The sequence below is a fragment of the Mus musculus genome, chromosome 10 (genome assembly GCF_000001635.26).
Source record: "Mus musculus strain C57BL/6J chromosome 10, GRCm38.p6 C57BL/6J".
NCBI lineage: Eukaryota > Metazoa > Chordata > Mammalia > Rodentia > Muridae > Mus > Mus musculus.
In genome coordinates, this window is record NC_000076.6 from 21,054,675 (window position 1) to 21,080,953 (window position 26,279).

Consider the following 26,279-nt stretch of genomic DNA (forward strand, 5'->3'; position numbering starts at 1 on the left):
TTTTTTTTTTTTTGGTTTTTTTTTTTTTAATTTGCTTCACACTTTCAAACTTTAACATCTGGTATTTTGAAGCTAATCTTGGTGTGTTGAATGTTCTTAGCCATTTCTCAATCCCACAGTCTTTTATCTTGCTTCTCCTGCTGTGTTCCCACCACCCCTGATCCTATTAGCAACCCCTGAGACAGCCTCAGACTTGCCAAAGTCCTGCTTTGGTTTCAGCTGCTCTTCTGCAAGAGGAAGTGAGTGTTGGGGCTTTTTCTGTGGCACAGTTGTGATAAAGCTGTGGTGGTCTTATCTCTCTCTTAGGTAGTGGCTCTTTATGACTACACAGCCAGCCGATCAGATGAACTAACCATCCATCGTGGAGACATTATCCGAGTGTATTTCAAAGATAATGAAGACTGGTGGTACGGCAGCGTAAGAAAGGGGCAGGAAGGGTTCTTTCCAGCTAATCATGTGGCCAGTGAAAGTAAGTGCACGCAGTCTTCCTGGTACACTATGATAGAACGGAGCCCAAGATGTGATCATTCACTACTCTTTAATGCATGTATTGTCTATATGACCATTGCTTATGTTTAGCATGGAATATTTTTCATCCTCATGATGGGAAAACTGAAAAGGCGATGCACTAGTATGCCAGAGAGCTACTCAGCTCTGAGATTGGAGTGCCTGCTGACTGCCCTTGTCATGCCCGGGGAGCCTGTGGCAGCTGCCCAGCTCTGCTCCCGCCACAGGGGCTGTTGGTTGATTAGCGGCGTAGGAACTTCAGCTCCCTCAGCTCCCACTCTACCTGTGTCCACCTCAGCTCTGGCCGGGGTCTCCGTAGCAACACCAGTGAGCGGGGCTTGTTCCTTCTCAAGTTCACTAAATGAGAAGAAGAGAGCACAAACACTTCCCAGTGAGGCAGACATGGCTTTTGAAAGCTGAAACTAGGCTACCGCAGGGAGCCCAAGGTGGACTGTCCTGGAGGAGGGGCACCCAGCAGGGCTGCTTCTTCGGAATGCATGCTAATTACCTGTCCTAATTGCCGCTGCTGGCCTGGTGGCATGCTGGGAGACCTGCAGCCCACGCGCAGCTTATACTGACCTAGGGGACTTCTTCGCCTTTGAAATAAGGACTTTGAGCGACATCAGCTACGCTTTCGTACACAGACACTGATATGCTGGTTCTGATTGCCTTTTGTTTCTGCAAACAATTATTTATTCCTAATCATTGATTTTCATGCTAATCTTTGAAGCCCCGTTTAAAACATATTATGACTGAATAAATGGACTATTAATTCCTGGCTTAAGTTCCAGAATTTGAGAGTAAAAGGATATTTTTTAAAATTAAAAGGAGGAAAAAGAATGTCTTCCTTGATTGTCATGCTAGGCTCCATCTAGATGAAGTGACTTCCCTTTAATGTCACACACCCCCCCCCCCCCCCCCCACTTACTGCCCACTGGTCCTTCCCAAAGCTGTAGGCTGGTGTCTGTCTTGCTGCAGCTCCCTCCTCCCCTTAAAAGTGCCAAGGAGTGCAAAAAGTACCCACTTTCTGTCTCCTGCAACACAATTTTTAATTTTCTACTTGTCCCTGGTTTGTGTATTCTGTAAGGAACTAATAGCTTGTAAACTCTCCTCAAGGCGAGTTCTTTGGCTAAAGAAAATGCACACTGGAGAAAGCTTTAGGCAGGGTGAAAGGAAGTTGTAGGAAAGGTAACTCCCAAATAGACTTAAGACCGCTTTAAAGTCCTCTCCCACTTGTAACTTCCTGACAGGCATTAACATCCAAATGTCCCTCAGCAGCTCAGTTCCTGAGCCAGCTCTGGTTCAGGCCACAGCTGGGCTGCACTCACAAGAGCTGCTGTGTGCACTCTTGCTGGATGGAGGGTGTCTGACTGACCAGGAGTTCCAGCCTGTTCCCATGCATACCAGGGAAAGCATTACAGATAGGCTTTTACTTGCCAGTATAAAAAGATCACGCCTGCAGAAAGAAAGCCATAGGCTTGCCTTCTTCAGAGGCCACAGACATTTAATGTGCAAAGAGTTAAAACGTAAGAAACCTTATTTTCCTTATCGAGTAGCCCTCCCACAGGGGTGGTTGATGGCAGTGTACAGAGGTGGCTCCTTAAGTCATTGCCATTCTGCAGTAACCGTCTCTCACTGTGTCCTACAAGAGTCAGCGCTGTCTGCACTCGCCACTGTCGTGAGAGCCTCGGAATCCTGGAGAGCTCAGTAGCCGAGTCTCACAAGGCACAGGTTCTCTCCTCTCCTTTTATCCTACTTGTTCCCTGAATTTAACAGAAGGTCAACTGCATTTTAGCAGTAAAAGGGGAAATGACTCTCAGCAACATAGTCCATTCTAACAATAGTGGGAGGGATTGTCCTTGATCTTTATCTGAATCCACGTATGCAAGGCAAATGTAAGAGAGTTGATATATGAACAGAATCTGTTCCCAATGTTTAACTAGAGCAGCAAAATAAAAGAAGACCGCAGTCTCTTGCTACACAGTCTGATTGTGTTGTGAGCCACTGGAAAGAAAATGCTGTCCGTTTCTCTTAATCACAGTCAACACCCTTTTCTCTATGATAGACAGAAACCTCAGAGTAATGCCAACAGATACCCACATGCACTAATATCTCAGAATCTTAATTGTACAATTTCAATTTCTCAATTCCAAATTATTCTTTATTAAAATAGATTTTCATTTTAGCCCTTGAAGATTCCCATGTGGCTTTTTACGCACGTGCACTTCATGTAGATTCAATAGATTATTAGGTTATCATCTTAGGTTAAAGGGGTTTTAAGTTTAAACCTTAGATATAATCCTAAATCCATGTTTATTCATTCTCTGTTCCCCAGTTACCCTTCCAGGCACAGTCCCACATGTTCCTCAGAGCTTGATGCACCTTCCTCCATTCAGGACTTCAATCCCAGATCACTTTCTCTGTTATTAGCTGCCTTTCAGAGGCCAAAGTTCCTCAACCTTTGCGTCATATCCCCTAAGATCATCGGAAAACACAGATATTTCATTCATAACAGTAGCAAAATTACACTTATGAAGTAGTAACATAATAACTTCAGAGCTGCGGTCACCACTTCATAAGCAACTGTATTAAAGGGTTACAGCATTAGGGAGGTTGAGAGTCTCTGCTCTAGGCAGACAAGAGTTCCTTGAGAAGAGCGATAGTGTCGCTCCCTAACATAACCTTGCCTACATTAGGTTCCTGGTAACTGTGTACTAAGAGCACCTAAGGTAAGTGTCCCTGTGACAGCACAGTAGGGGATTGATGCCTTCTGCGGGTCTAAAATCCTCACAGTTAACTCTCCAGTCATGACCAATGGGTCAGACTACAACCCACTTTAACAGTAAGTGCCATATCACTTGCTGTTACATCAAAGAAGTGAATATCAGTGTCTTTACACTTCTGTGTCTACCCTCTGTTGTAGTTTGTTCTTGGGTCGATTTAAATAACTGAATTCCTTCTTTAATTCCAGCACTGTATCGAGACTCCCCTCCGAAGGTAAAGGAGCGCTCCCCTCCTTTAACTCCCAAGGAGAAAACTAAACCAGAAAAGCCTCTGGCTTCTCAAAAGGTATCAATCAAGAATGGGTGGGTGCTGTGTGGGCGGTGCTTTGATTTCTCAGTCTGTATAATCTTTATTTTTCATGCTTATGATCTTCCATTGTTTACATTGTTACTTCTTTTGGTCTGGGCACCAATGAGAAATACATAAAGTGAACATTACAGCCATTTCCAGATAAGGAAACCAAGGAGGCTCAGAGAGGATAAAGTCCTAACCCCCAACCCACAGCCTGTGAGGGCACAGCCCACAAGTGGAGCTGTGACTGTAGGTGCTGCTGTCCACCCCACAGTTGCATCTAGAAGGTACCCGCTGATGCCAGAGGTCACAAGAGTCCATAGAACTCTTAGCTCTATCTCGCTAAGGCAGTTTCTTTCACCTGATATTAACTGAAGACATTTTCAGGCCTTATCAGCCAGAGAAATGCCTTTTAAAGCCTGTGAAATCAGAAACAGTGGTCAGTATCTTTCTTCTGAGAGTAGGAATTCATATGAGTATTGCTTATTAGACCTGTTCTATTGTGTGATGTTAGCTCTTCCCTTAGGTCAAGAAGCCCATCATTTCTTGACTGTGAAGTAGTATGTGTGTGAGTGTGTGTGCACATATATAATATATATATATATGATATATAAACAAGTATATATCGTGTGTGTATCATTGCAAGTCATAGTAAAAGGTTTTGGGCAACTGAGCCCTGGACCAGTGTGTGCTCAGCATGTAGTTACCTTGAGTGCTGGACCAGCATGGAGTTCCTTAGTTCTTCCATACTGAACAGTCCTTTAGCCCCAGATGAAGATGGTAGAACAAGACACTTGCCTGTGTGGGCTTAACGAGCTGCTGGTAAGCCACCTATGAGCTTCAGCAAACTCTTGGAACTAGATTGGAGGTGATATGTATTATATTCCCAATGCGTTGGCAACACATGGGAATAGAGCCTTTCGTTGTGTCCGGGGAAGGCGAGGAATAGTTGCCCGGGAGAAATGCATGGCCTGAAGCTTAAAAGGTAGTGAGTGCTACATGAAGTTAGGACCAAACACTCCCAAAGAGGGGACTTGAATAAGGTGAGGTACATTATGATTGTGTCTGGGGAATCAAGGCTCAAAGGGAAAACGTTAGAGAGGAAATGCAGACATGGGGCCACAAGCGGCCTCGTGACCTCTGCTACCATGCTTAGATTTTATCCTCCAGACAAGGGATGCCCTGGAGGAGGTGACCTGGAAAAGGATATGAAAGGATGCCCATGTTAAAAAGATAATTATAGTGCTGGCGCAGGGGTAAGTAGAGGCAAAGACAGAGGGATGCACGGAAATGAAATACATAAGACTGAACTAGAGGGGTGGGAGATAAGACAGGCCTTTAATTCAGTTTGCTGATCCAGTGAATTGGTGACATTAGAACCTAGGATAATGCTGAGGTCGCTGGGTTACTATGTAAGTGAGCAGGGGACAAGAACTACAAAATGGATGAGCTAGGAAGATCTGGGAACATAGAGGAGAGGCAGAGTGGGCAGTTAGAGCTGATTAGCTCAGTTTGAATTTGCTACTGACATCATCAGTGTTCCCAGGTAGAAATACTCACAAGCATCCAGAAGTGCAGAACTGCGTTGAAGAGGAAGCACAGCTCCATGAAGAGGAATTGGATAGTCAGGGCACTGACTGGAAAGCGCAGTCTGTGCTCAGGGCTGTGGCTCGAGTAAGGCTGGGAAGACGCAAGGGAAGGCAAAGACAGAAGCCAGCTGACACTAATACTAAGGGAGTCAAAGACTGGAAACACCAGACAAAGGACATGCCCACAGCTAAGGGGAAGCAAAGAACATATCTAGGCACGTCCAAGTGTTTGACATTGTGACACTACCTTGCTGTCTACAAAGTTCCTGCTGAAAACCATGCAGTCAGGTTACAAAAAGGAAACAAAATCACAAACACACAAACCTCTAATGTTTTATTTAAGTAAGCATACAGTCCTGTATTAGACCATCCTCATAGCTGTCCATGGGCATGTGGGCTATGGGTTGAGAGTGGGACACTTCTGCCAGCCAAACAGATGGAGTCATTGGTTCTCCTGAGCATTTGGTAGTTGGGAGGACTCTGATAGGGTTTCACTGGGATCAATGTAGCAATCAAGAGTAAGCCACTCTCAGAGTGTCACTTCAGACTAGAGGGAGCAGTGACACTCAGAGTGTCACTTCAGACTAGAGGGAGCAGTGACACTCTGAGTGTCACTTCAGACTAGAGGGAGCAGTGACACTCAGAGTGTCACTTCAGACTAGAGGGAGCAGTGACACTCTGAGTGTCACTTCAGACTAGAGGGAGCGGTGACTCTCAAAGTGTCACTTCAGACTAGAGGGAGCAGTGACTGGAGGGAGCAGTTGCTGGAGGGAAACCAACTATCAGGTTATTTTTCAAGTATTGAATAGACACAGACTGATAAGCTGTGGAGGCAAATCCAGGACATGATAGATTATGAGAGATGCAGAAGGGCTATTGGAATATAGAAAAACAAACTGATAGCTGAGTGCTGGCATAGGCCAGGGCTTCTCAGCTGATAGTGATTCTATCTCCCATTTGACAATGTCTGGAGATTTTGTTGTTACATACATCAGCTCTAAGGAAGGGGCAGGATGCTCCTGGCTCCTCAACAGTAGTTAGAGCTCATCACTTATCCTTCTGCAATACAAGGGAGAACTGACTAACAAAATATGCCAACACTCAAGCTTAGAGCAGCGTCCCTTTCAAATGGAAGGGGAAGAAACTAAAGTCAAAGTCTAGAAATAAAGAGTGAGAGATTTCCTGCATGGTTCACCAGTTGGGAGAAAACAAGAGGAGCTAGCAGACTTGGAAAGCCAGGTTCCCCACAAGGCCTCAGGAAGATAACCATTTTGCTATTCAACATTGGACTTAGGAAATTAAGCAAATGCTTGTCTTAGTTTGGGGCTGTTATAACAAATATGCAGTAGCTCATAATGGCTTAAATAACAAATAAGTCTCACAGTACGAGAAGCTCAAGGTCAAGGTGCTGGTTAGATGTGGTGTCTTCTGTTGAAGGCTGACTTTCTGGTTTGTAGCCCCATTGCAACTGCATGGGGCAGAGGAGACAGAAGAATCTACCTGTGCCTGTTTTGAAAAGTACAAATCCCATTTCTTTTTTTTTTTTATTTGTTTGTTTATTTGGTTTTTCGAGACAGGGTTTCTCTGTGTAGCCCTGGCTATCCTGGAACTCACTTTGTAGACCAGGCTGGCCTCGAACTCAGAAATCCGCCTGCCTCTGCCTCCCGAGTGCTGGGATTAAAGGAGTGCGCCACCACACCCCGCTACAAATCCCATTTCTAAGGCTCTATCCTCATCACCTCATTACCTCCAAGAACACCATAGTGAGGCTTAGAGACTCTGCATGGGAAATCTGAAAAGATATGCATCACCAACTCACCAATGTTCCATACAAATTCCCTAGATAAATTAATGCAGTGAAAATCTGTTAGCATGAGGTGTACTGAGGCTTTTGGTTTAGTATGAACTGCAGTGAAAGATGACGCCTTACTGGTGTCCCCAACTTGCCACCATACTGATCATTGAAGCTAAGGCCATGGAGCTCCCAACTCAGTGTATCCTTCTCCGTCTATTCTATGTCAGTCAGATGCTAGGCGTTATCTATAACTCCTGTGAAACTGTCCTCTTCCTGATGTGCCGGTGTTCCTGAGGGACCACTTAGGAAAACTCTCACTGCCTGTACCCCTGTTCCTTAGATGGACTCGGAGCATCATGGTCCTATCTTAGACTGTAGTTGACGTTCCGGTTCTGATCCTGCTGCAGGGGTACCTTCACTTTCACCTCCCAGGAGACATTCATGCTACCTCTTCAGATGGTCACCTTAGCCCAAAATCTGTGCCAGGCTCATCTCGCTAACATCCAAACCCTAATTTTAATATAGCCCAAGGAAACATACAGTATGCAAATTAAAATTTTAAAAATAAAATAATCAGGCTGAGCATGTAGCTTTCAGTTGTAGAACACTTGCCTAGCATGCACAGAGCCTTGAATTGAATCCCTGCAGAAGCAAAGATGACCAACAACACTGACACATAGAACAAGTGATGCATGGTGTAAGGATCCATTTGGGACAGGAACTAGGATATCCCCATAGAGACAGGAGTAGAGATCAGACTGTAAAGTTAAGGTGATCTGTCATATATGAATCCATGTGTAGACTATAGCCCTACAAGGGATCAGGGGTATAATTCAGTGGTAGAGTATTTACCTAGCTATATAAGACACTAGTTTAATCTCCAGCTTTTTAAAAAATTATGTATGTGTATATGTGTGTATGTATGTGTATGTGTGTGTGTGTATATATATATATACACACACGTGCATATATATACATGTACATGTACATATATACATACATATACAAATATAATATATTATAAATTATATGTACATATATGTGTGTGTGTGTATATATATATACATGTGTATGTGTGTGTGTGTGTGTGTGTGTGTATACACACACACACACACACACACACACACACACACACACACACACCCTCTGAGGAATTTGTTGCATGTGCATTAGACACTATGATGATTCCTGGAGAGAGCATGTGTGAAATGAACTGTGCTGATAAACAAGATGTTGTCCCAGACACTGAAATGCCTCAAATGCTCTGAATCATGAGGCTGATCAATCTTGAGAAATGAAGAACAGAGCTTCTAGTACACTTGGTTAGTTGTATATCTTAATTAGTCCTTTATCAAAATGCATAAGGTTTGATTTTATCAAGATTCGGTGTTATAAATACAACATAAAATGCATCCAAGACTTAATTTCATATGCAAGCCTTTTCTCATTATCATACATAAGATAAGCCTTTTAAAGAACATGAGCAGTGACTAGGGTTTGCGGGAGGTCTGCATTCCTAGCACTGTGGCACTGGAGCCAGGAGTGAGGCTGCTACTCTTTGCTTTTCTGCTTCAATGTGCACATGAACAAAGCAGACCGGTAACATTGGAAAGCATGCATGCAGAGGGAGGCCACTGCCAGTTAGAGGTGTGGCCCACAGTCTCCAGCTACCTTCTCTGCTCTCCCACACGGTCACCTCCACAGCCACCTTTAGTATCACTGTGTTTTTGTTTGGTTTTACATCCCTGTTTAATGTTTGTTTCACTGTGCCTTCTTCACATGGAGCTTGCATGAAGTGTATTCTGTATATTTTAGTTTGGAGTTTGTTTCTGGTTTTGAGATGGTGGCCCCGCTATATTGCCCAGACTGGCCCTGAGCTGCTGCTGGGTGAAGGATTATCCCTGCTCAGCCTCGGTGGCTGGGACCACAGCCATGCACCAGCACACTCAGCCTTATTCTCTATACTTTTAAGGAAAGGGGGAAAGAAACCTCAAAAGCTTTCCTCTTTTCAATTATAACTTCTGTTGAAACTATAGAATAAAAAGCACTCGTGTGCCTTCCTGTGCTGGCAGCTTGCCTCACCTTCACCCACCCCCCCACCCCCCACTCCTCACCCCCCACCCCCCATCCCTGCTCCTGCCCCCGGTCTTCCCAGCAGCATATGGAGATGGCAGTGGATGGCAGTGGCCGGCAGCAGCACTTGTTGCCAATGTGGAGATGGGCACTCTCCCCCAGGCTCATCAGGACGTAGTACAAAATGTGCTGCCAATCTGCATCCAACACAGAGAGAAGGCAGGTGCTATCCAGAGTAAAGAAACTTGGAAGCTTTGAAAAAATGATTCTGACAACTTGCTCTTATTTTTCACTTGTCCTTTAGACATTTTTAATTAGTTACACTATAAAAGTAATATGTCCCCATTCTTATAAAATAAAACAGGATTAGAAATAAGTCTTGTACACCTGCAATCCTGTTGATTCTAAAATTGTCGTGGTCTCCTAAAGTGTTCTCATGACTTCATTCATGTTGATTTATCTTAGTGACATTAGAATTATACTTAGTGTTGTTTTTCTTTAACTAGTAAGTCTTGGGCATATTTTTTATTAATACAGAAAATATTTAGACCCTTAGAATTCCTAAAATTCCCAGAATATTCTTAGTTCATAAAACGCTGTGCTGTGCTGTGCTGTGCTGTGCTGTGCTGTGCTGTGCTGTGCTGTGCTGTGCTGTGCTGTGCTGTGCTGTGTTGATTTCTGTCAGTGCTCGGCTTTCTCTCTCTTTTAAATTTTAAAAAGCAGTACTCAACTTTGAAAAGGACCATTTATCTCCTCTAAGTGGTTCAGCACTGCCAGTACACATGGCTTTTGTTATAGCTGCCAAAGTTAGTGAAGCTTACAGACAGAAATACTGGAGCACATCTGAAGGTGCAGCACAGTCTCTGGTGCCTGGGATGTTGCTTGTAAAACTCGTTAGACACAAAATAATCATTAGCCTTGCTATTCCAAAATAATTCTAAAGTACACATGGTGGCTTATCTTCCTGTAAAAGAAATGTGGACGCAGTTTCAGTGTTTTCCTGGCTTGTAGAGTCAGTAAGAGCAATCTGGCTTAATTACAAATGGCCAGTTTCTAAACCAGAGTGCAGAGTCTGTATTATATAGATATTATATGTTATATATAATAAGGTATATCTTATATTCAGTGACATATGTTGTTGTTGTTTTGTATAGTCCAGAGTAAGAACAGAGAACCACAATGCATCAGATAATTCCATGGTAGTTACTCTACACACACACATACACCACGGACATACTCACACACATACAAACACACACACAATTCTATCAATCAGCTGATAGAAATTCTATCAGCTTCTCATCAAAACAATAGGTACATAAAAACCATGATGCTTTCAATTTTTATTTGTATCTCTTAGTCTCAAGAGAAGCTTATAATTGTGCTATATGATATTATTTTCAAAAATCACTTTATATAGCAAAAGAAATGTTTTGGTCCTATAACAGTAAATTGGAATTATTATTCTTAAACCATAAGAATAATATTTTTTTATTTTTTTATTTTTTATAATATTTTATTTTTATGGCAAGTACCCAACAAAGATATTTTTGCAGTAATAATTTTTGATATGATATCCAAATACATAAAATTCTGGAACAGTAAATTATTGAAAATACAGTTACAATTATTACCTCCTTTCTCTTGCTAAAGAATAATCCCATTTTGCTTTTGCTTTAGTAATTCTGAGAGAGAATGTAGTGGTGTATCTTTATAGAATTTACTCCAAAGTTACAGGAATATTTTATCTTTTATCATGAAAGAGCTAACTAAAATACAATAGGAAATTCATAAACCTGGGCTGAAATTTTACCTCCTGGTTTAAGAAATAAACTATCTGGTTCCTGAGCTCTGTGAGGAAGTAAGGTGTTTCCAGGACTGCTGTTTTTCTTCCCGCCTCTAGGACGTAAACAACTACTGTAGCAAAGCATACTCATTCCGTACCGCAAGAGTGTGTGCTGGTCTATAAACAGCACTTCCATAGAGCAAATCCACGGAGCCCCAATGGTGGGACAGCAGAAGCAGACAGAGTAGAGCAGTGCCTCCAGCCTCCATCCTCCACGTGGACACAGAGGAGCACACAGCCTGCAGAGAGGGAGGCCGGTCTACACATTTACAGATTACACTCTCTCCTGTAATAGGCTGGTTTGCTGCTGCTTCTCCTTCTGCACCTGTGCCCCCACATGAGTCGGCTTGTTTACCTCAGCCCTCCTTTCTCTCTGATGGATCCAGGATCCTCTGGCCTCTACAGGATGAGGCCATGCATACTGAGGCCTGTTTTCAGATTATGCAACCCAGGGTAGGGTCGAGACAGTTGCCAGGAGCTCTGAGATAAAGAGTCTATGAGACAGTTCCTGAGTTGTTTGACCCCAAAAGTAGACCTAGAAAACACTCCCTCATGTGTTTCTTAATTCCATTAATTCCATTTATATTTGTTTTCTCTTTCATCAACTCCTAAATTGAGCCTGAACTTGGCATTTATCCCGTTCCATTTCATTGTGCTGAACTTCCATTAGAAGCTCAATTTATAGTATAATATAGATTCCTAGTGAAAAGTCTTTTTTATTAAAGTGGGACACACAAAGTATGTTTAGGGCACATATCCCAATGACTTTACCGAAGTATAGAAAGTGATACCCCGCTCTTCCTCTGCTGCCGTCTGGGGTGCCCAGGGCCCGGGACTCTGACAAGGCAGAGTAGCACAGTATATGTGATGTCTTCAGAGGCAATCTAAACATCAGTAACAATTCTTTGAAACCCTGTCAGAGATCTCAAGTGGGAAGATAAGATTTCAAGAACTCCCCACCAGTCCATCTGTCAGAAATGTCCTTAGAGAGTGGCAGGCATAGTTATACTTAGCCTCACTGTCTTCACAAGCAGCATGGCCCTTCCTTGGAAGCTCTCTGGCACCTGACTACTGTGTGCTCATCTGACAGCCTTTCTACTGAAAAGATACTCATCCCCAACTCTGTAGGCATTTCCAGACAATAATGCATTCTCCTAGGGAAATGGTGTGCATTGTCGGGGGCTGGGGGCTGGTTGTTGTTGTTGTTGTTGTTTAAACTTTATGAAGGGGGAACTTTGGTATCTGGCCTAAACCCAGCCAACCCTCTAGCCCATAAGCCAGCAGACCTGTGTAATAAAATGTCTCTTAACCCTGTTGACTGCTGCTCGCTTCCTGTGCTTGAGGAATTGATGTTAATTTTGGCACAAGCCATAGAAAATTAACTACGCACTCACGTCCTGGTTATTACTTAGTAGTTACAGTGATGCTAGTGCTGATTTTAACAGTTTTGAGTAGTTTTGGTTTTTATGAAATGTAAAGGGGACTGAACCTTTTCTTATTTAAGGGTCTTTTTTATTCAAATGAATCATGAAATAAAATTTTTCTGGACATATAGAAACAAGACACTGCCTTAAACTTGGCACTGAGTGAGCCTTCTCTGTTTACCATGTTGTTTCCCTGTTGTGGTAGGTGGGTCTAAGTAGCCAGCACCTACATGCTTCGTATCTTAATGCAGAGAATTTCTTTATAGTCTGTGTGGCCTGATTTGGAAAGAATTGTTCCCTCATAATGGGAGATTAGGAAATAGCTCATGCTCAAAAGAGGAAGAAGAAGACGGAGTCACTCTTCAGTTTTCAGGAATTGAAAAGGGGAGGGGGATGAGTGGGGGACAAGATGGCTCTGCTGATAAAGGCAGTTTCTGCCAAGCCTGGCTACCTAAGCTCAGTCTCAGGGTCCACAGAGTCAAGGCAGGGAGCCGATTCCTGCAACTTTCTCTGATCTCCACGCCCACTCTCTGTAATACACACCCTCACAGCTGCGTGCACACTGGCACACACAAGTCATTGATACGCGTTTTTTAAATGGAGGGTTACTTTGGTGTTTCTACCATCTGGCTTGCCGACGATCCATTTCTGTGCTTCCCAAACCAAGTCACTTAGTCCCCAGGCAGTCAGGTCACACAAGCACCATTACTGAGCATAAACCGCACTTGGAGTCCGTGGATTGTCTCACCAGTTTCCAGCCCTGGAGTAAAGCACTTGTCCATTTTAGTCACGTGTGCTCTGTGTTTATTCATTGTTGTGGAGTGTCAGGCTCTGGTGGCCTGCCTCAGTGGGGCACAGAGTCTCATCGTCTTGTCGTTGGCTCCCCTTGACTCACTGCCACATTCCCTAACACCTCATCAAAGAAAACAACACCACAGGTCTCAGGCTGCCACTCTAGACCTCCGAGTTGACTCTGGCTCCTGCTCTCTGCAAGCAAACACGCATCCCTCAAGTCTTCATGCTGGTTCTCTCAAGTCTTCATGCTGGCTCTCTGTAGTTCTGTAAGCTTACCCTTTCAGTGGTGATTTGGGGAGATCAGCATTTCCTGTGTAGAAAACTCTTTGATTACTTTCTGCTTTTATTCTCCTGGAAGCAAAGAAGGAATGAGGAAGGGACTAGAAATAGGGTACACTCTTCCAGGGAGTGACCCAGGTGGCTGTCCTCCACCAAGGCTCTGCCACACTGATCACAGTAATTCCATTAAATTCTGCATCAATCACCATATTGATTCTCCAATGGGACGCATGTTGTATCCTAACTGTAATAAATAACACCAACAAAAGCTCACCCTAGAATCTCTGATGAGACTGGAAAGGGTTACAGAGTACTTAGGACCTGTTTCCCTCTATACCAGAGGAACTAGGAAGTGGAAATTGGTAAAGGAAAGTTAATTTATTTACAGTTTGGCCAAAACAGAGAGGAGAAGAATAGCTAGATGCCCGTGGCCATCTTACAGGATGTAGCAAGCCAGGAAACAAAGGCCAGATGTGTGTAAATAACTGTGAGACAAGAGATCCCAGGTCGCCTCTCTTGCCTCTGTTGTGGCTCACAACTTCTTGTTCAAGTCTGTAGATGGAAGGAGAATCTTAAAGATCCCCCTGAGTTATTTGTTTAAGAGCAAAGACTAGGAAAGTGGGTATGAGACCCTCTCTATCACTGGCCCGATAGAGTTCCTTGTCCCTGGGACCCTTTGTATGGAGGTTGGCTTCAGACTTGGCTCCTGTGTGCTTTGTAGACGTTCTGATTTTGCAAGTAAAAGGGTGATGGTTGGACAGCCAGAGGGGAGTGAGCAGGTCTCACTCTGTTAGAGTATGTCCCCCCATCAGCCCTTTGCATAAATGCTTCATACACATAGCAGAACCATTAAAGCCATGTGAGACAGGATCGGGAAATCTCTCCTAATCCCAAACAACTTCAGTTAACTTTTTGTTTTTTTTTTAATGAAACTCAAACAGCAACTTTTAAAAGCCAACATTTTAATACAAATCCCAAAGATAGAGTAGTTTGTCACATGGTATCAATTGACACAAAGGGATTTGTCACATGTTAACGACTTACACAAAGAGCATGCTGTTTGCCTCTTTTGTTCCCTAATGAAAATGGTTCTACACAATCCGTAACACAGTCACCTCACACCTGAGCTGTGGTCAGACATTCCTGGCACTGTGTGGCAGAAACAGTGAACAGTGTAGCGGTGCAGAATGTGTGTGCTGTGGGTTTTAGCACCAGGGCTGCATGAGACTGCAGACATGTTTATGACGCAGGAAGGCTCAGGACACAGCACACATGTGTGCTAACATACATGTTTCACCTCAGACTCAGCTCCCATTTGACTTTTAATTAATTTTTGGCCATTCCACAACAGAACCTTTTCTTGCTCCCTTTTTTCAATCTTATGTATATATCTCCTACATTTAGTTACAGGACTGTGACCTACAGTTTAAAACTCGGGGATCTATACCATTGGCAAGGGTGTGCCGGGCCACGCAAACCTAGTTTTTACTCAGAATGATTCTTTGTATGCATGTTGGCACTTCAGACTTCAAACAAAATGATAGTGAAAATTATTTGACTGTGAAGTCAGTTTTAGCACACTAGGCATAGCCCTGCAGCTGCTCCTGTGTCCTTGGTGACTCTGGGCCTCCGTTTCCTCATCTGTAGACATCAGTGTGGTGCTGTGCCGTGGGACCTTATGCGTTCATGCTGAGCCCAGCCCTAGTTAACAAAGGCCAAGAGAGGTGGGCCACACACATTAAGAACAGAGCCACCCACCCCTCGTTGGCAACATTCTTCTCTTATATCTATGTTCTAAAAGAAAAAGAAATCACACAAAGTAGAAATGAGCCATTTGAGAGGGTAAATGTATCAGTGGGCGGATAATAGCATGTAAAATAAAGCTATACTCTCTCACAAGTCTGCTTACCTGGTGCTGGTGTGCTAGTTACAACGTACACTGATTGCATATAACTTTACGTCTATTCCTCGCGTTTTTACAAGTGTCTATTCCGGTGAGTTGTTTGCATGCCCATTTCTCTTTTGCAAAGCTGTTTTAAGTCGTTTTCTTCCTGATAAGTCTCCACATAATCACTCTATTTATCATTCATTTCCTGTGTGAGCCTCATTGCACCCTAACCTGCCAACCATCCCAGAGGGTGTGGGAAGCAGGCATCTGTAGGCTCGCCCTGCCCTTCCTCATCCTCGCTTTGCTCATCTTCCTCTCTTCATCCCTCCTCTCCAAATCAAGGGTGGCCATGAAGAGGAGACGAAGTCACAAACCAACTGAGAGGTGTGTGTGGAAAGGAGGGAAGGAAGGGCCGGCTGCCATGCTCCTTGGCCTCGCTGATGGTGGGGGGGGCACTTGTGGGCTGATTGCGGTCCAGCCGTGGGGGCTTTTGTTTAAGATAAAATAAAACAGCTGACAGAGACAACTCCTTCTTCCCCCTCCTACTGCCTCCATGAGCACTTCCCATATGGCTGCTGCTGCTGAGACCAAGGAATGAGTGAGTAAAGGTTTTAGAGTGAAGTGTGAGTCCTAAGTAAGAGTTCTTACGAATCAGGGTAAAGACAATCACAGATCTACTGACTGAAGGTTTATAGCATTTGAACATAGCCCAAGCCACCTTGCATCATGGGAAAAGAATGAGGTATACCAGTGGTGGTTATAAAAGAATGAGGTATACCAGTGGTGGTTGCATAAGAACACGGGGGCATGGACAATATTTAATCTGTTTTCTATCTTTTATTAAATTTGGTTTGGACTTGCTGCACACACTGCATTCTGATTACTACCTCCCTCAGTCTATTTAATGTCTACAGACAGAAATCTGAGGGTAGCCTAGCATCCCCCTCTGTTATAAGCAGGGTACCACTGGCTTAACAGGGAGACTGCTTGTTTCTCTGGTCAGCTGCAGAATAGATGCAGATGATGGGAATCAGATTAGGGCAGCATGTCTGCAGTGGGTTTACCGTGCTTTATAAGCATATACGTTTTTGTTTTGTTTTGTTTTTGTTTTTGTTTTTGTTTTTGGTAAAATGCTGGCCTTTCTTGGACAAAGAGGTAGAATTGATACTTAAACCTTGTAAAGAATTGTTAAAATTCAAACCTCCCATTTTATTCAGTCAATGTGTTTGGAAGCTGGGGAAGTTCTGTGAGGATTAATGCTGAGTTTGGCTTTGATCCTTTTTGTTGCTTATTGTGCTATGGGGTGAGGACAGGCTAGGGATTTAACAGTTTGAACTATTCGTAGAATTGAAATTGACTATGAGTGTGCATTTTTCCTCAGTGTGTTTTAACTGCGTCTTATCAACTGTACTGGCAAAGGCACACCAATTGCTGGGGTCCCTTGCTACAGCGCCCACCTTTCACCCCTGCCTTGTGTGTCTGTGATTCTCACCTCAAATGTTTGTTTTAAAGCCACTTGATAGTAAACACATGACCATAGTCAAGATGAGCAGTCGTCTTAAAACTCCTTATAAGTACTGCTTGTCGGAAGGTACTTGCTGACAAAGCTTGCTGAGGCGCAGTCTCCAGAAATGTGATTATGAAGGAGAAGTGTAGAGACAAAGTGAGCGTCAGTGAAGAGAAGATGGGAACGCAGTGGCTCTCAAGCAAGGTTGAAAGAAAAGCTGTGTCCTTTTCTTTCATCTAGTTTTTCATTTTGTCTTCTGAATGACTTTAATTTAAATAACTGTGTAGCTGTGTTTCACCTGGAAATTATTCAGTAATTTATTGCCTTATTTTGAGTGTCGAATGAATCTTTTCTGTAACATCTAGTTTTTTCGATTCAGTCTGTTTCATGGCAGTACTGGGTGGGTTTATAAATTTCTGTGCCACAGTAAACCCCACTTCCTCACTGAACTTTGGGTTGGAGCTGATGCTCCAGACTCTAGAGGAAGCGTCTGTCACTTGGAATCTAAGTTGGTGCCTCCTCCGCAAGGACGGATTCAGTCCTTGTCTCAGGGGTGCCACTAATAAAGCAAGATTTACTGAGCAAATTTGTAAAAGGTTCACAGTGTTCAACTTCAGAATCTTGCATTCAGTTCCGCTCAGCCTCACTTAAAAACCATGGATGGGCTGATGAGACCAGAGAGGGGAGCAATGAGGGAAGACATGTGGAGCCCAAGTAACAGACCGCAGCACTGAGTTAACCTCAGCTCTCACGACATCTCCCTTTGTTTCTTTGTGGATTTTTTGTTCTTGTTGTTAATGGTTTTGTTTGTTTGGGAGGTCTGTTTGTTTGTTTTTTTGTGCCAGTCTCTGAGAGTTGACCTGAAGGGTGCACACCCTGCGGTACGCCAGCTCCTGGTTTCCCTAGGACTGAGTTAGGACTCAGGTTTCCCTAGGACTGAGTATGTTACTGGGATAGACTTGCAACCTCAAGACAGGTATAAACATCGGTGTCTGTCTTCATTCCAGGCTGGTAGGGACTCTGTGGGTGCTGACCCTGTGGTCCGCTTTCCTGTTTGACTTACTGTTTGGTTTTTTCTCCTCCTTCACAGCAGTCGCTCAGTAAGGGCAGACCCCTGGATCCCAGACTGGGCCCGCAGCCTGTGGGGCAGTGAGTAGCTTCTCCTTTTGGATAACTTGCAATGATAAATAGCAGTGTTTTGTTTTGCTGTGTTTTTTTAACGATGATCTGTATCCCTTTTTCATAACACAGTGACCAGACCACAAGTTAAATTTCATACTACTGATTTTTGTGAGACTTTAGGAATGTGTTAGAAGCCAGAGAAATAATGTTATATAAAGTATCAGCACAGAGCATCAACACTAAACATCAGAGGACTTACTGTCATCTTTCATTTACTTTGCCTGAGTAGTGTTTTGAAATAACACTGACTGAGTCCAAGTGCACGGTGAGGTAGCACTAAATGAGGAAACTCTCCTCTGAGGCTTTCCAGGAAAACAGCCAGTTCTCCAGACGTTCCCACCAGAATGCAGAATGCATGTGCTCGGTGTCACCAGCAAAGCTTAAATGCAGCATCCATGAACAGCACAGGCTTGTGCTAGCTCCTCCTGTGTCCCTCAAGTGTGCACACAGACCTTCCCTGCTGGGCTTCCTTCTGATATGCTGTTCAAGTTAAGATAAACTACATGCCCCCAAGGTTTGAAGAGTAATTTTCCCCTTCCTATTAGATGATGAGGATTACCGGGTCAAACCATGCAGTATGCTGCAAGACAATATTTTACTCCACAGATGAGAGATGTATAGTTTTTAAGTAGACTTTAAAAGTCACGGACTCATAATCTGGAGATAGGTTATAATTCTTTCCACACCCGCTCTAGTTAGCCGGGTGTTGATGCTGTCGGGCCACACTGTCACTGCCTAAATTAAGACCTCAGTCTCCAGGCCCTCACCACTGGGCTTGCTTGTCCTTTCTGAGCTATAGTCACTGCCACAGTTGCCGTGGGAAGATATTGTTACGGGAATGGGAGGGTCTCTTAGTGACTGCCAAATGATACAGGAGAAATCAGGACCTCTCCTGAGCTATCTCTACAAACCTGTCATTACTAAGCTTCACGGGTACATCATGTCCTCCAAATGTGGCCTCTCTTCCCGACTTTCACATGACTGCCTTCTCAGTATGGCACATATGGAGAGTGTGTATGTATGTGCTCCCAGGCAAGCAGATTCTTGTCTCTTTTCCTTTTAAGCCACTGGCACGGTTCTATCTGGCTAGAAGTATATGAACGTATTCACCCTCCCTAAAAGTCCCTCTGTTCAGATGCTCCCGTGAGAGCCAGAGCTTGACCCCAGTGCGCATGTGCAGTGTGTGCACGCTCTACCCTTCCTCCATCCTCTACAGCTCTGTTCAGGATGGTCTCAGCTTCCACACATACTCTAGGGAAAAGACCAGGCCTTACTTCCTGGGGTCCTCTCTTCATGTTTCTGTATTCATTTCCCTAACATATAACATTGTGCTACAACAAACCACAGTGTTTCCATTGCACTTTCTGTTGCCTTCTGCAGTTGCTGTGTGAAGGCTCACTTAGGAACCTCTTCCTTTTTCTGTCGTTAGGAAAAATCCTGTAACAATATGTTTGCCATCTGTATTGATAAAACTTTCAGGCATTCCGTATGCATCTAAATGTTTTTCAGAAACAGGCAGAATTTGTTTAGTTCGTGTCCCTTCACAGGATGTGGCTAGGATGGAGCAGCTGTCTCGCACTCCTCTGGATAATCCCACATGTAGCTCTGTCCAGTGGTTTCCTCAGACCCTCCCACCTGTCGTCTGTGTCCATCCCATCCCTTCCCTAGATCCACGCCTTATCTAAGCCACTCCAGCCTCTGGCTAACTGGCTTCTCACTTATCCTCTTTCCTTCCTGTAGTTCTGAGAAGGGCAAAGATCAAAACGTGGAGGACCGAGGACACAAAGTAGATATGGAGACAAAGAAAAGCGAGCCGGTGGTCCGCAAAGTCACCCTGATAGAGGTAAGAGAGAATCAGCAGAGACTTATTCCATCACCAAGAAAAGATGTCAGACATCCTGGTCAACAATGGCAGATGCCAGAGAGCACCTCTGGTGTAAGCACTGGCAAGGGGTCGTTGGGAATTGCAGCCAAGAAGCTATTAGTGGCCTGCAGGAAGTGTTGGTAGACAGGACTAGTAGTACTATTAAGTCAGACTGTCATCAGCCTGAAGGAAAAAGACCTCCAGAGTCGTCTTTCTTCCCAAAATCCTGGGCTGTGAACAGAGAACAGTCAGACTGTATAGTAACCAGCAGGAAACTCAGTGTGGAGATCTTTATACAGAGGGAATGACAAGAAGGTCTGCGAACTGAGAGGTGAGCGCCACCGCAAAGCCCGTCCAGGTGTGGGAAGAGGCCTGGGGTCCCAAGGAAACAAGCCTGACTTATGGTGTAACCTAGACAGTGGGCCGTGCTTACCTCTGAGACAGGCCCTTGGGGACATGGTGGCAGGAGGGCAGGCGTAGGAATGGAGGGAAGCCTGACAGGCACCTTGCTTTCTCAGAAGGCAGAAAGTTACTGAAACAAAATGCTCAGTGGTCCAGCCCTACTGTGCCCACATGCATGCATGTGGGACATGCTGGAAATCAGCTTCCATAACTTTTTTAATTAGGAAAAAAAGTTAATCTACTTGTATAGAAAGACATAGACGAATAATTAAATAATCCTGGGGATGGCTTTGTATACGATCATGATATAAGAATTAGAAAACATTTTAGGTTTTCCTCTAGGTTTTTGATTGTTTTCGCTGTGTCATCGTGATGGCTTGTTTCTTAGGGGACAGGCAGCTCTTGTTTCCTAGACTGGCCACAGACTCAGGCTCAAGCAGTTCTGCCTTCGCTTCTGAGAACCTAAGACTGTGGCTACATGTCACTGTGTCCAGCTAGGAACCATTTTGGTACAGATGTTTAGATTTATGGACTGGAAACGTTAAAAGTGGTGCAGGCAAAATGGCTCAGCAGTTAGAGCCCCTGCTGCCTGTTCCCAGCAGGCACTGCAGCGTACAGCTGTCAGCAACTCCAGTGGCAGGATCAGTGCCTTCTTCTGTCCTCCTTGGATACTACGTGGTGTACATGCATGCATATGTACGTACGCACATACGTATGTACATGCATACAGGCAAAATACTCATACCCATAAAATAAAAATAAATTTGTTTTTTAAAAAAGACCAATAAAGTTTTTAAATAGCAGCTGGGCTAGAAAAGAATGTTACCTAAAGGATTTGTACCTGTAGCGTATAGAATTTTCCTAATGATTTTGTACCTGTAGCATATAGAATTTTCCTAATGATTTTGTACGTGTAGCGTATAGAAAGCTCCAAGAGATCATCAGAGAAAGAAACATCATTTTTTATCACAAAAATGACAGCAAGTTTCAAAATATAGGAAATATAATTTTTATGAGAACACAAGGAAGTGGGTTACACTCATAGATGTATGTCCCTGTGTACAGTCCAGTCGCTCTTCATGGATGCAAGCTTGCTAGTAAGTTTGTTTTTATTTTCATGAAAGAGAGCATGTGAGTGTACGGTTCTCACAATTCTTACATAGCTATGTGTGATGAAGACTGTCACCCCAGTTGCTCATGTTCGAAGCTGGAAGAGTGGTGAGAGCAAGGGGTTCAAAGCTGTTCTGGGCCAACTAGGGAAACTCCATCTCAAAACTAAATATGTCCCTTACTAGACAGCAGGGAAATATTTGAGGACAAGGGAGAGAGTCAGTTAAAAGACTGTGTCTTCAAGTGGATGTCTAAGAGAAAATTTTAATTCAGTCTTTATGAGGAAAGCATTGGTTAAATTATCTCTGACTCAATATGCTGGCTCAGCTGTTTGCCTCTTAGTGGGAGGTTGATGGTTAAGCCCACCTGCGCAGCACAATTGAGACTGTTGTTTCAGTGGATGCTCTTCTAAAAGGAATTTATTAAATTGTGAAACACTTTTTTTTTCACTTTCAGGTTTTATCTTTATTTCTTTTTTTTATATTTTTTATTACATATTTTCCTCAATTACATTTCCAATGCTATCCCAAAAGTCCCCCACACCCTCCCCCCACCACTTCCCTACCCACCCATTCCCATGTTTTTGGCCCTGGCGTTCCCCTGTACTGGGGCATATACAGTTTGCGTGTCCAATGGGCCTCTCTTTGCAGTGATGGCCGACTAAGCCATCTTTTGATAAAATTGTGAAACACTTAAATAATCAATTGTCAGGTACTCATTATTCATTGGACACAGTTTTTGTCATGTTTTTGGCATATTGCATATGAGTGGAAAGATGCGATTGATAAATCTAGAAGGTAGGTATAAATAGTCAGTGCGTGTGGCCCTGAACAGCAGCATCAGCAGGTGTGGGCTCACTGTCTGGATGCTGAGGCTCAGCACGCGCCCCTGAACAGCAGCATCAGCAGGTGTGGGCTCACTGTCTGGGTGCTGAGGCTGTGCTGAGAATTTTTCCTTTGTATCTATTTATTTCCTGATTTTTTTTTCTACTCAACGTTTTCACACTACTTCAGTATTCTCTTCAAAATGAACATAATTTCAAAAGTTCTAACATGATCTATTCTTTCTACACAAGAGCCCGAGGCTCAAGGTCTCCTAACACCCAGTTCCCTAAGCGGGGTGTTCTCCTCTTCCGTGTTGAGAGCTCTGCCTGGATAGCAAGTTCTTGCAGTGCTCGCAGGCCGCCACTGCATGCTGGCATTTCCTGCGTGGGAGCTCAGCACAGAGCCTAACCCGTACCGGGTCCAGTTCCTTCTGACATAAGGCCTGGCCTGCCACTCAGTGTCGCTGCTCTACACACACATCAGGTTTCATATTCACTTTCATGATCTTGCTGTATAGATCCCCCTTTCTCTCTGTCTACGGCCTCTGTCCTGTGTTAGCTGTAGGCCTACTCTGTATGAACAGACCTCAGCGGAGGGGTTTGGACTTGGGCTTGTGTTTCTTGAGAGAATGGGGCTTCCATGACTGTCCCTCTGTCCCTTTCATCCTAACCCTGCCTCCCGCTAACAGGCAGCCTGTATGTTTCTTGCACTGTTCCTTCCTCCTGACGGTCTGAGTCGTTTCCCTCAGAGACTGTCGCTGCTGCTTCAGCTTTCTCTCAGCTTCTCTCAGGGCTTCCGCTCTGGAGTTTCTCCTGCTTCTCTGTTTACTTTTCAAAGCTCAGCCTCCATCTTCTGCACCTGCGGAGTCATCACTGATTCCCAGCTGTGGCCTGTCACCCTTCCCTTTCTTTCTTCCTCCTGTGCCACCACCATGCACCCTCCCCTTCTGTCTGTTGTGTTGTCCTAACCTTTCTTCTCCTCTCTGTGCTCTGCAGGTTTTAGGGTCTCTGTATGATTTGTACCTGCATTTATTTGAACCTCCACTCTTCTCTTTCCCTCTCTTATCCGTCCCTAATTGGGCCAGAAGTGTGACATGATAACAGAAATGACTTTCTGACTCCTCCTGTTACTATAGTATTTTAGCATGTTGTGTCTGTTGCATTTTACACTTAAACCAGTTGCTCTCATGAGTTTCACTTTCTGCGCTTCTGCACATCACAGGAGTTTATCTGTGTAATTGCACTTAACAAATTTAAAATCAGAAAACCTGAACTAACAACAGAATTTTTCCCAACCTTGGATGTAAATTTTTTCTCAGACGGAAAAAAAATAACATAAACACATACTTAAAGTAAGGCCTGTTTTGGAAAACACAAGTGTTTGCCTCCCCGGGAAGGCCAGTGGGCTAGCCTCTGCTCTTGCCTGCCACAGTGTGTCAGCAATTGCTTTTCTCAGAGGTGGTGAGTTGACCTAACCTGCTGCCATTGTCTCAAGGCTATATCTTGTTTCTAAGGATAGTCCAGTGCTCTGGCCTCTCTGGTTAGAGGGGTCCCAGGAGGTTTAAGTCCAGAGTCAACTGTGCCGCTCAAATGGTCAATCCCTCTGTCTGTCACCCACTCGCTATCCGTGTCCACTGTAGATTCTAAGAAAGCAACATCTGTATGTTGGCCCTTGATTTTTAGTAATAATTTAACTTGTTGTATCCCAAGATTCTGTTAGATACATGGTCAGCATGATAGCCAGTGATGATGACAGCCATGGCGGATCAGAAGCACAAAACGCCTTGGCTCACTTGGCTCTTATAGTTTGAAAACTATAATTAGCCCAGTTTGAAATTTAGACCCAGCCATGGAGTGAGAGAGTCTCCATGAAAGTGGTCTACTTCTTTATAGTGATGAAACTGAAATGCCTCCACAAGACCTCCGCCCCCTGAAGGGAAGGACTTTGCCCGAAGCTGCTTCCTTCAGAAGCATCTTGCTCCGTTTGGAGCTGCCACAACTCCTCTTGAGAAATTTGTCTTTTTTGTTCCTGTCAGTGCAGGAAGAGTCAGTGCAACTGCTAACAGTGCACAGAAATGTGAACAGTATAACCAGGGGCGAGCTATATGAGGGCTAATATGTTAATATTGTTATAGTAACATAGCCCTTTTATTTAGCAGGTGAGGTGTGTCACTGAGTCTCTTACTTGCATAACTGCTCCGGTTGTAGCTAGAAGACGTCACTCAGTATCTTGTGTGCTTTTCTCCCTAGTAAAAAGCTGGAGACGAAGCAGAAGCCGCCTGATGAGTGCACATGATGTGACGTCCACGCCAGACGGAGTTCTCGTTAGATTTTGGGTGAAAAGAAGCAGTATTTATTGACCTTAAAAATCTGAAGCAAACTTAGCTCTAAAAAGAAAAAAATCACTGTGGCCTTTGGGCTTAATTGTTATGAACCATTGTGAGTGTTACTGGTCAAAGTATTGTGCTTGTGCTATTAGTAACTACATCAGAATTATATTGCTGCTGCTGGAAAAGCCAATAGAGAAAACCCCAGAACTGCTACTCAGTAAATGTGAATAACAGTGTGCGCAGTGTTAGTCATTCACTAAGCCATCATCCCGTGTACTTGTGGCCATGATGTGGCTGTGCCGTAGGCCGTCATCCCGTGTACTTGTGGCCATGATGCAGATGCTCTGCTTTTGAAGTTAGCCGCGTGTAAAACCTAAGTAGCTGCTGGATATTGTGTCTTCAAACAGCCCCAGTAACAAACGCGGTAGAAACGACAGTTTGCTTTTGAGAACTAAATGTTTGTGTTTCCCTTGAGTGAATGTATGTCACTCAACACTCCTAGACTAAGAATGATTTTGGCTGGACTGACAACAGTACACCAAATTTATTTTTATTTTTTAGACAGAGTTTATATTTAACAGCATAAGTAATTTATGGATGTAAACTCTGTAGTGGTTATAGTTTAGTCTGAATATTTGTTTTTAAATTATTACACAGCATTATTTATGTCTTTAGTTTCAGAATAACAGTGCCATTACCATATGTTTGTATGTTGCAGTTGGATATAGCTGAGACTCCTCCATCTTGGTTTTCTCTTCACTCATCCATTTCTTCAGCTGCATGATAAGTCTGTCAGTAAAGCATTTAACCCCAACAAGGTCAGACTATGGTAAAGTTAGAAAAACATATTTACCGAAGTACACAATTGATCTCATTGAAATAAGAAGTGAGAACCGCTCTGTTGAGCACTGAGGTGTAAACGTGCCCAGATGCACAGCGTGAGTAGCTTCGAGTACGCATCTGTTTGCACATGTTGTAGAAGCTTAAAATGGGAACATGACCCTGCTGTGGAGAACCTTGGTAGAATTGTTGTTAGTACTAAAGGAGATTTCCAGCGCATACAGGGTGGCACTGAAAACTGCTGAAGCCCACAGCCCTCAGCCCCGAAGGCTCAGCGGCCAGTACCAGCGGCCTTGCTGTGGTTGTGTGTCTGCGTCCCTGGCACACTTGGGCAGGCAGCTCAGTCACTCTGAACTTGCTTCTCTTCTGTCTTGTGAGTGTGCTGCTTGAGACAATGAAAAATAAAGCTGTGTTCCTACCCCTTCAGCTCCTGGTTTCTTTCTTTTCTGTGTGTGTGCACATGTGTGTTGTGTGTGTGTGCATGCACGAGCGTTTGCGTGGTGTGCATTCACATGCCTGAGTGTGGGCCCTGTGCTGATGTCAGCCATCTTCCTCAGTCATTCTTCCATTTCATTCGAGGCTGGGTCTCTTGGCTTACCCAGAGCTCACTTACCAACAAGGGTCCCCCATCTCTGCCTTCTGAGCCTTTGACACCCCCCCCCCACATTCACATGGGATTCGTCACAAAGAATTTCAACAAATCAAAATTAAAATCGAAACTAATGGAAAGAAACATTAGAGCTGAGCATTTGCTTAAATCTTCATGTTCACATGAAATGTTGAAAGTCTGTTTTTATATTGAACCTACTGAAGACAAGAGTAACAGTTGTGCTGGGCATGGTGGCGCAGGCCTCTAATCCCAGCACTCCGGAGGCACAGGCAGGCGGATTTCTGAGTTCGAGGCCAGCCTGGTCTACAAAGTGAGTTCTAGGACAGCCAGGGCTACACAG

General features: G+C 44.0%; 1 protein-coding gene across 7 annotated transcripts in view; it reads left to right on the top strand.

Moving 5' to 3' along the window:
• Ahi1 (Abelson helper integration site 1) overlaps nt 1–25,755 on the top strand; it is a 128,198-nt gene extending 102,443 nt beyond the window's left edge. For 3 of the 7 annotated variants that reach the window (NM_026203.3, NM_001358561.1, NM_001177776.1), the window contains 5 exons: nt 307–469; nt 3,479–3,576; nt 17,869–17,927; nt 19,701–19,803; nt 24,410–25,755. In NM_026203.3, coding sequence (NP_080479.2) covers nt 307–469; nt 3,479–3,576; nt 17,869–17,927; nt 19,701–19,803; nt 24,410–24,412 — 426 coding nt within the window. In that variant the 3' untranslated portion in view covers nt 24,413–25,755. Of the gene's footprint in view, nt 1–306; nt 470–3,478; nt 3,577–15,613; nt 15,870–17,868; nt 17,928–19,700; nt 19,804–24,409 lie in introns of all 7 variants that reach the window. The other 4 variants (XR_380069.4, XR_001779556.2, XR_001779555.2 and 1 more) reach the window with 3 other exon arrangements.
• The last annotated feature ends 524 nt before the right edge of the window (nt 25,756–26,279 follow it).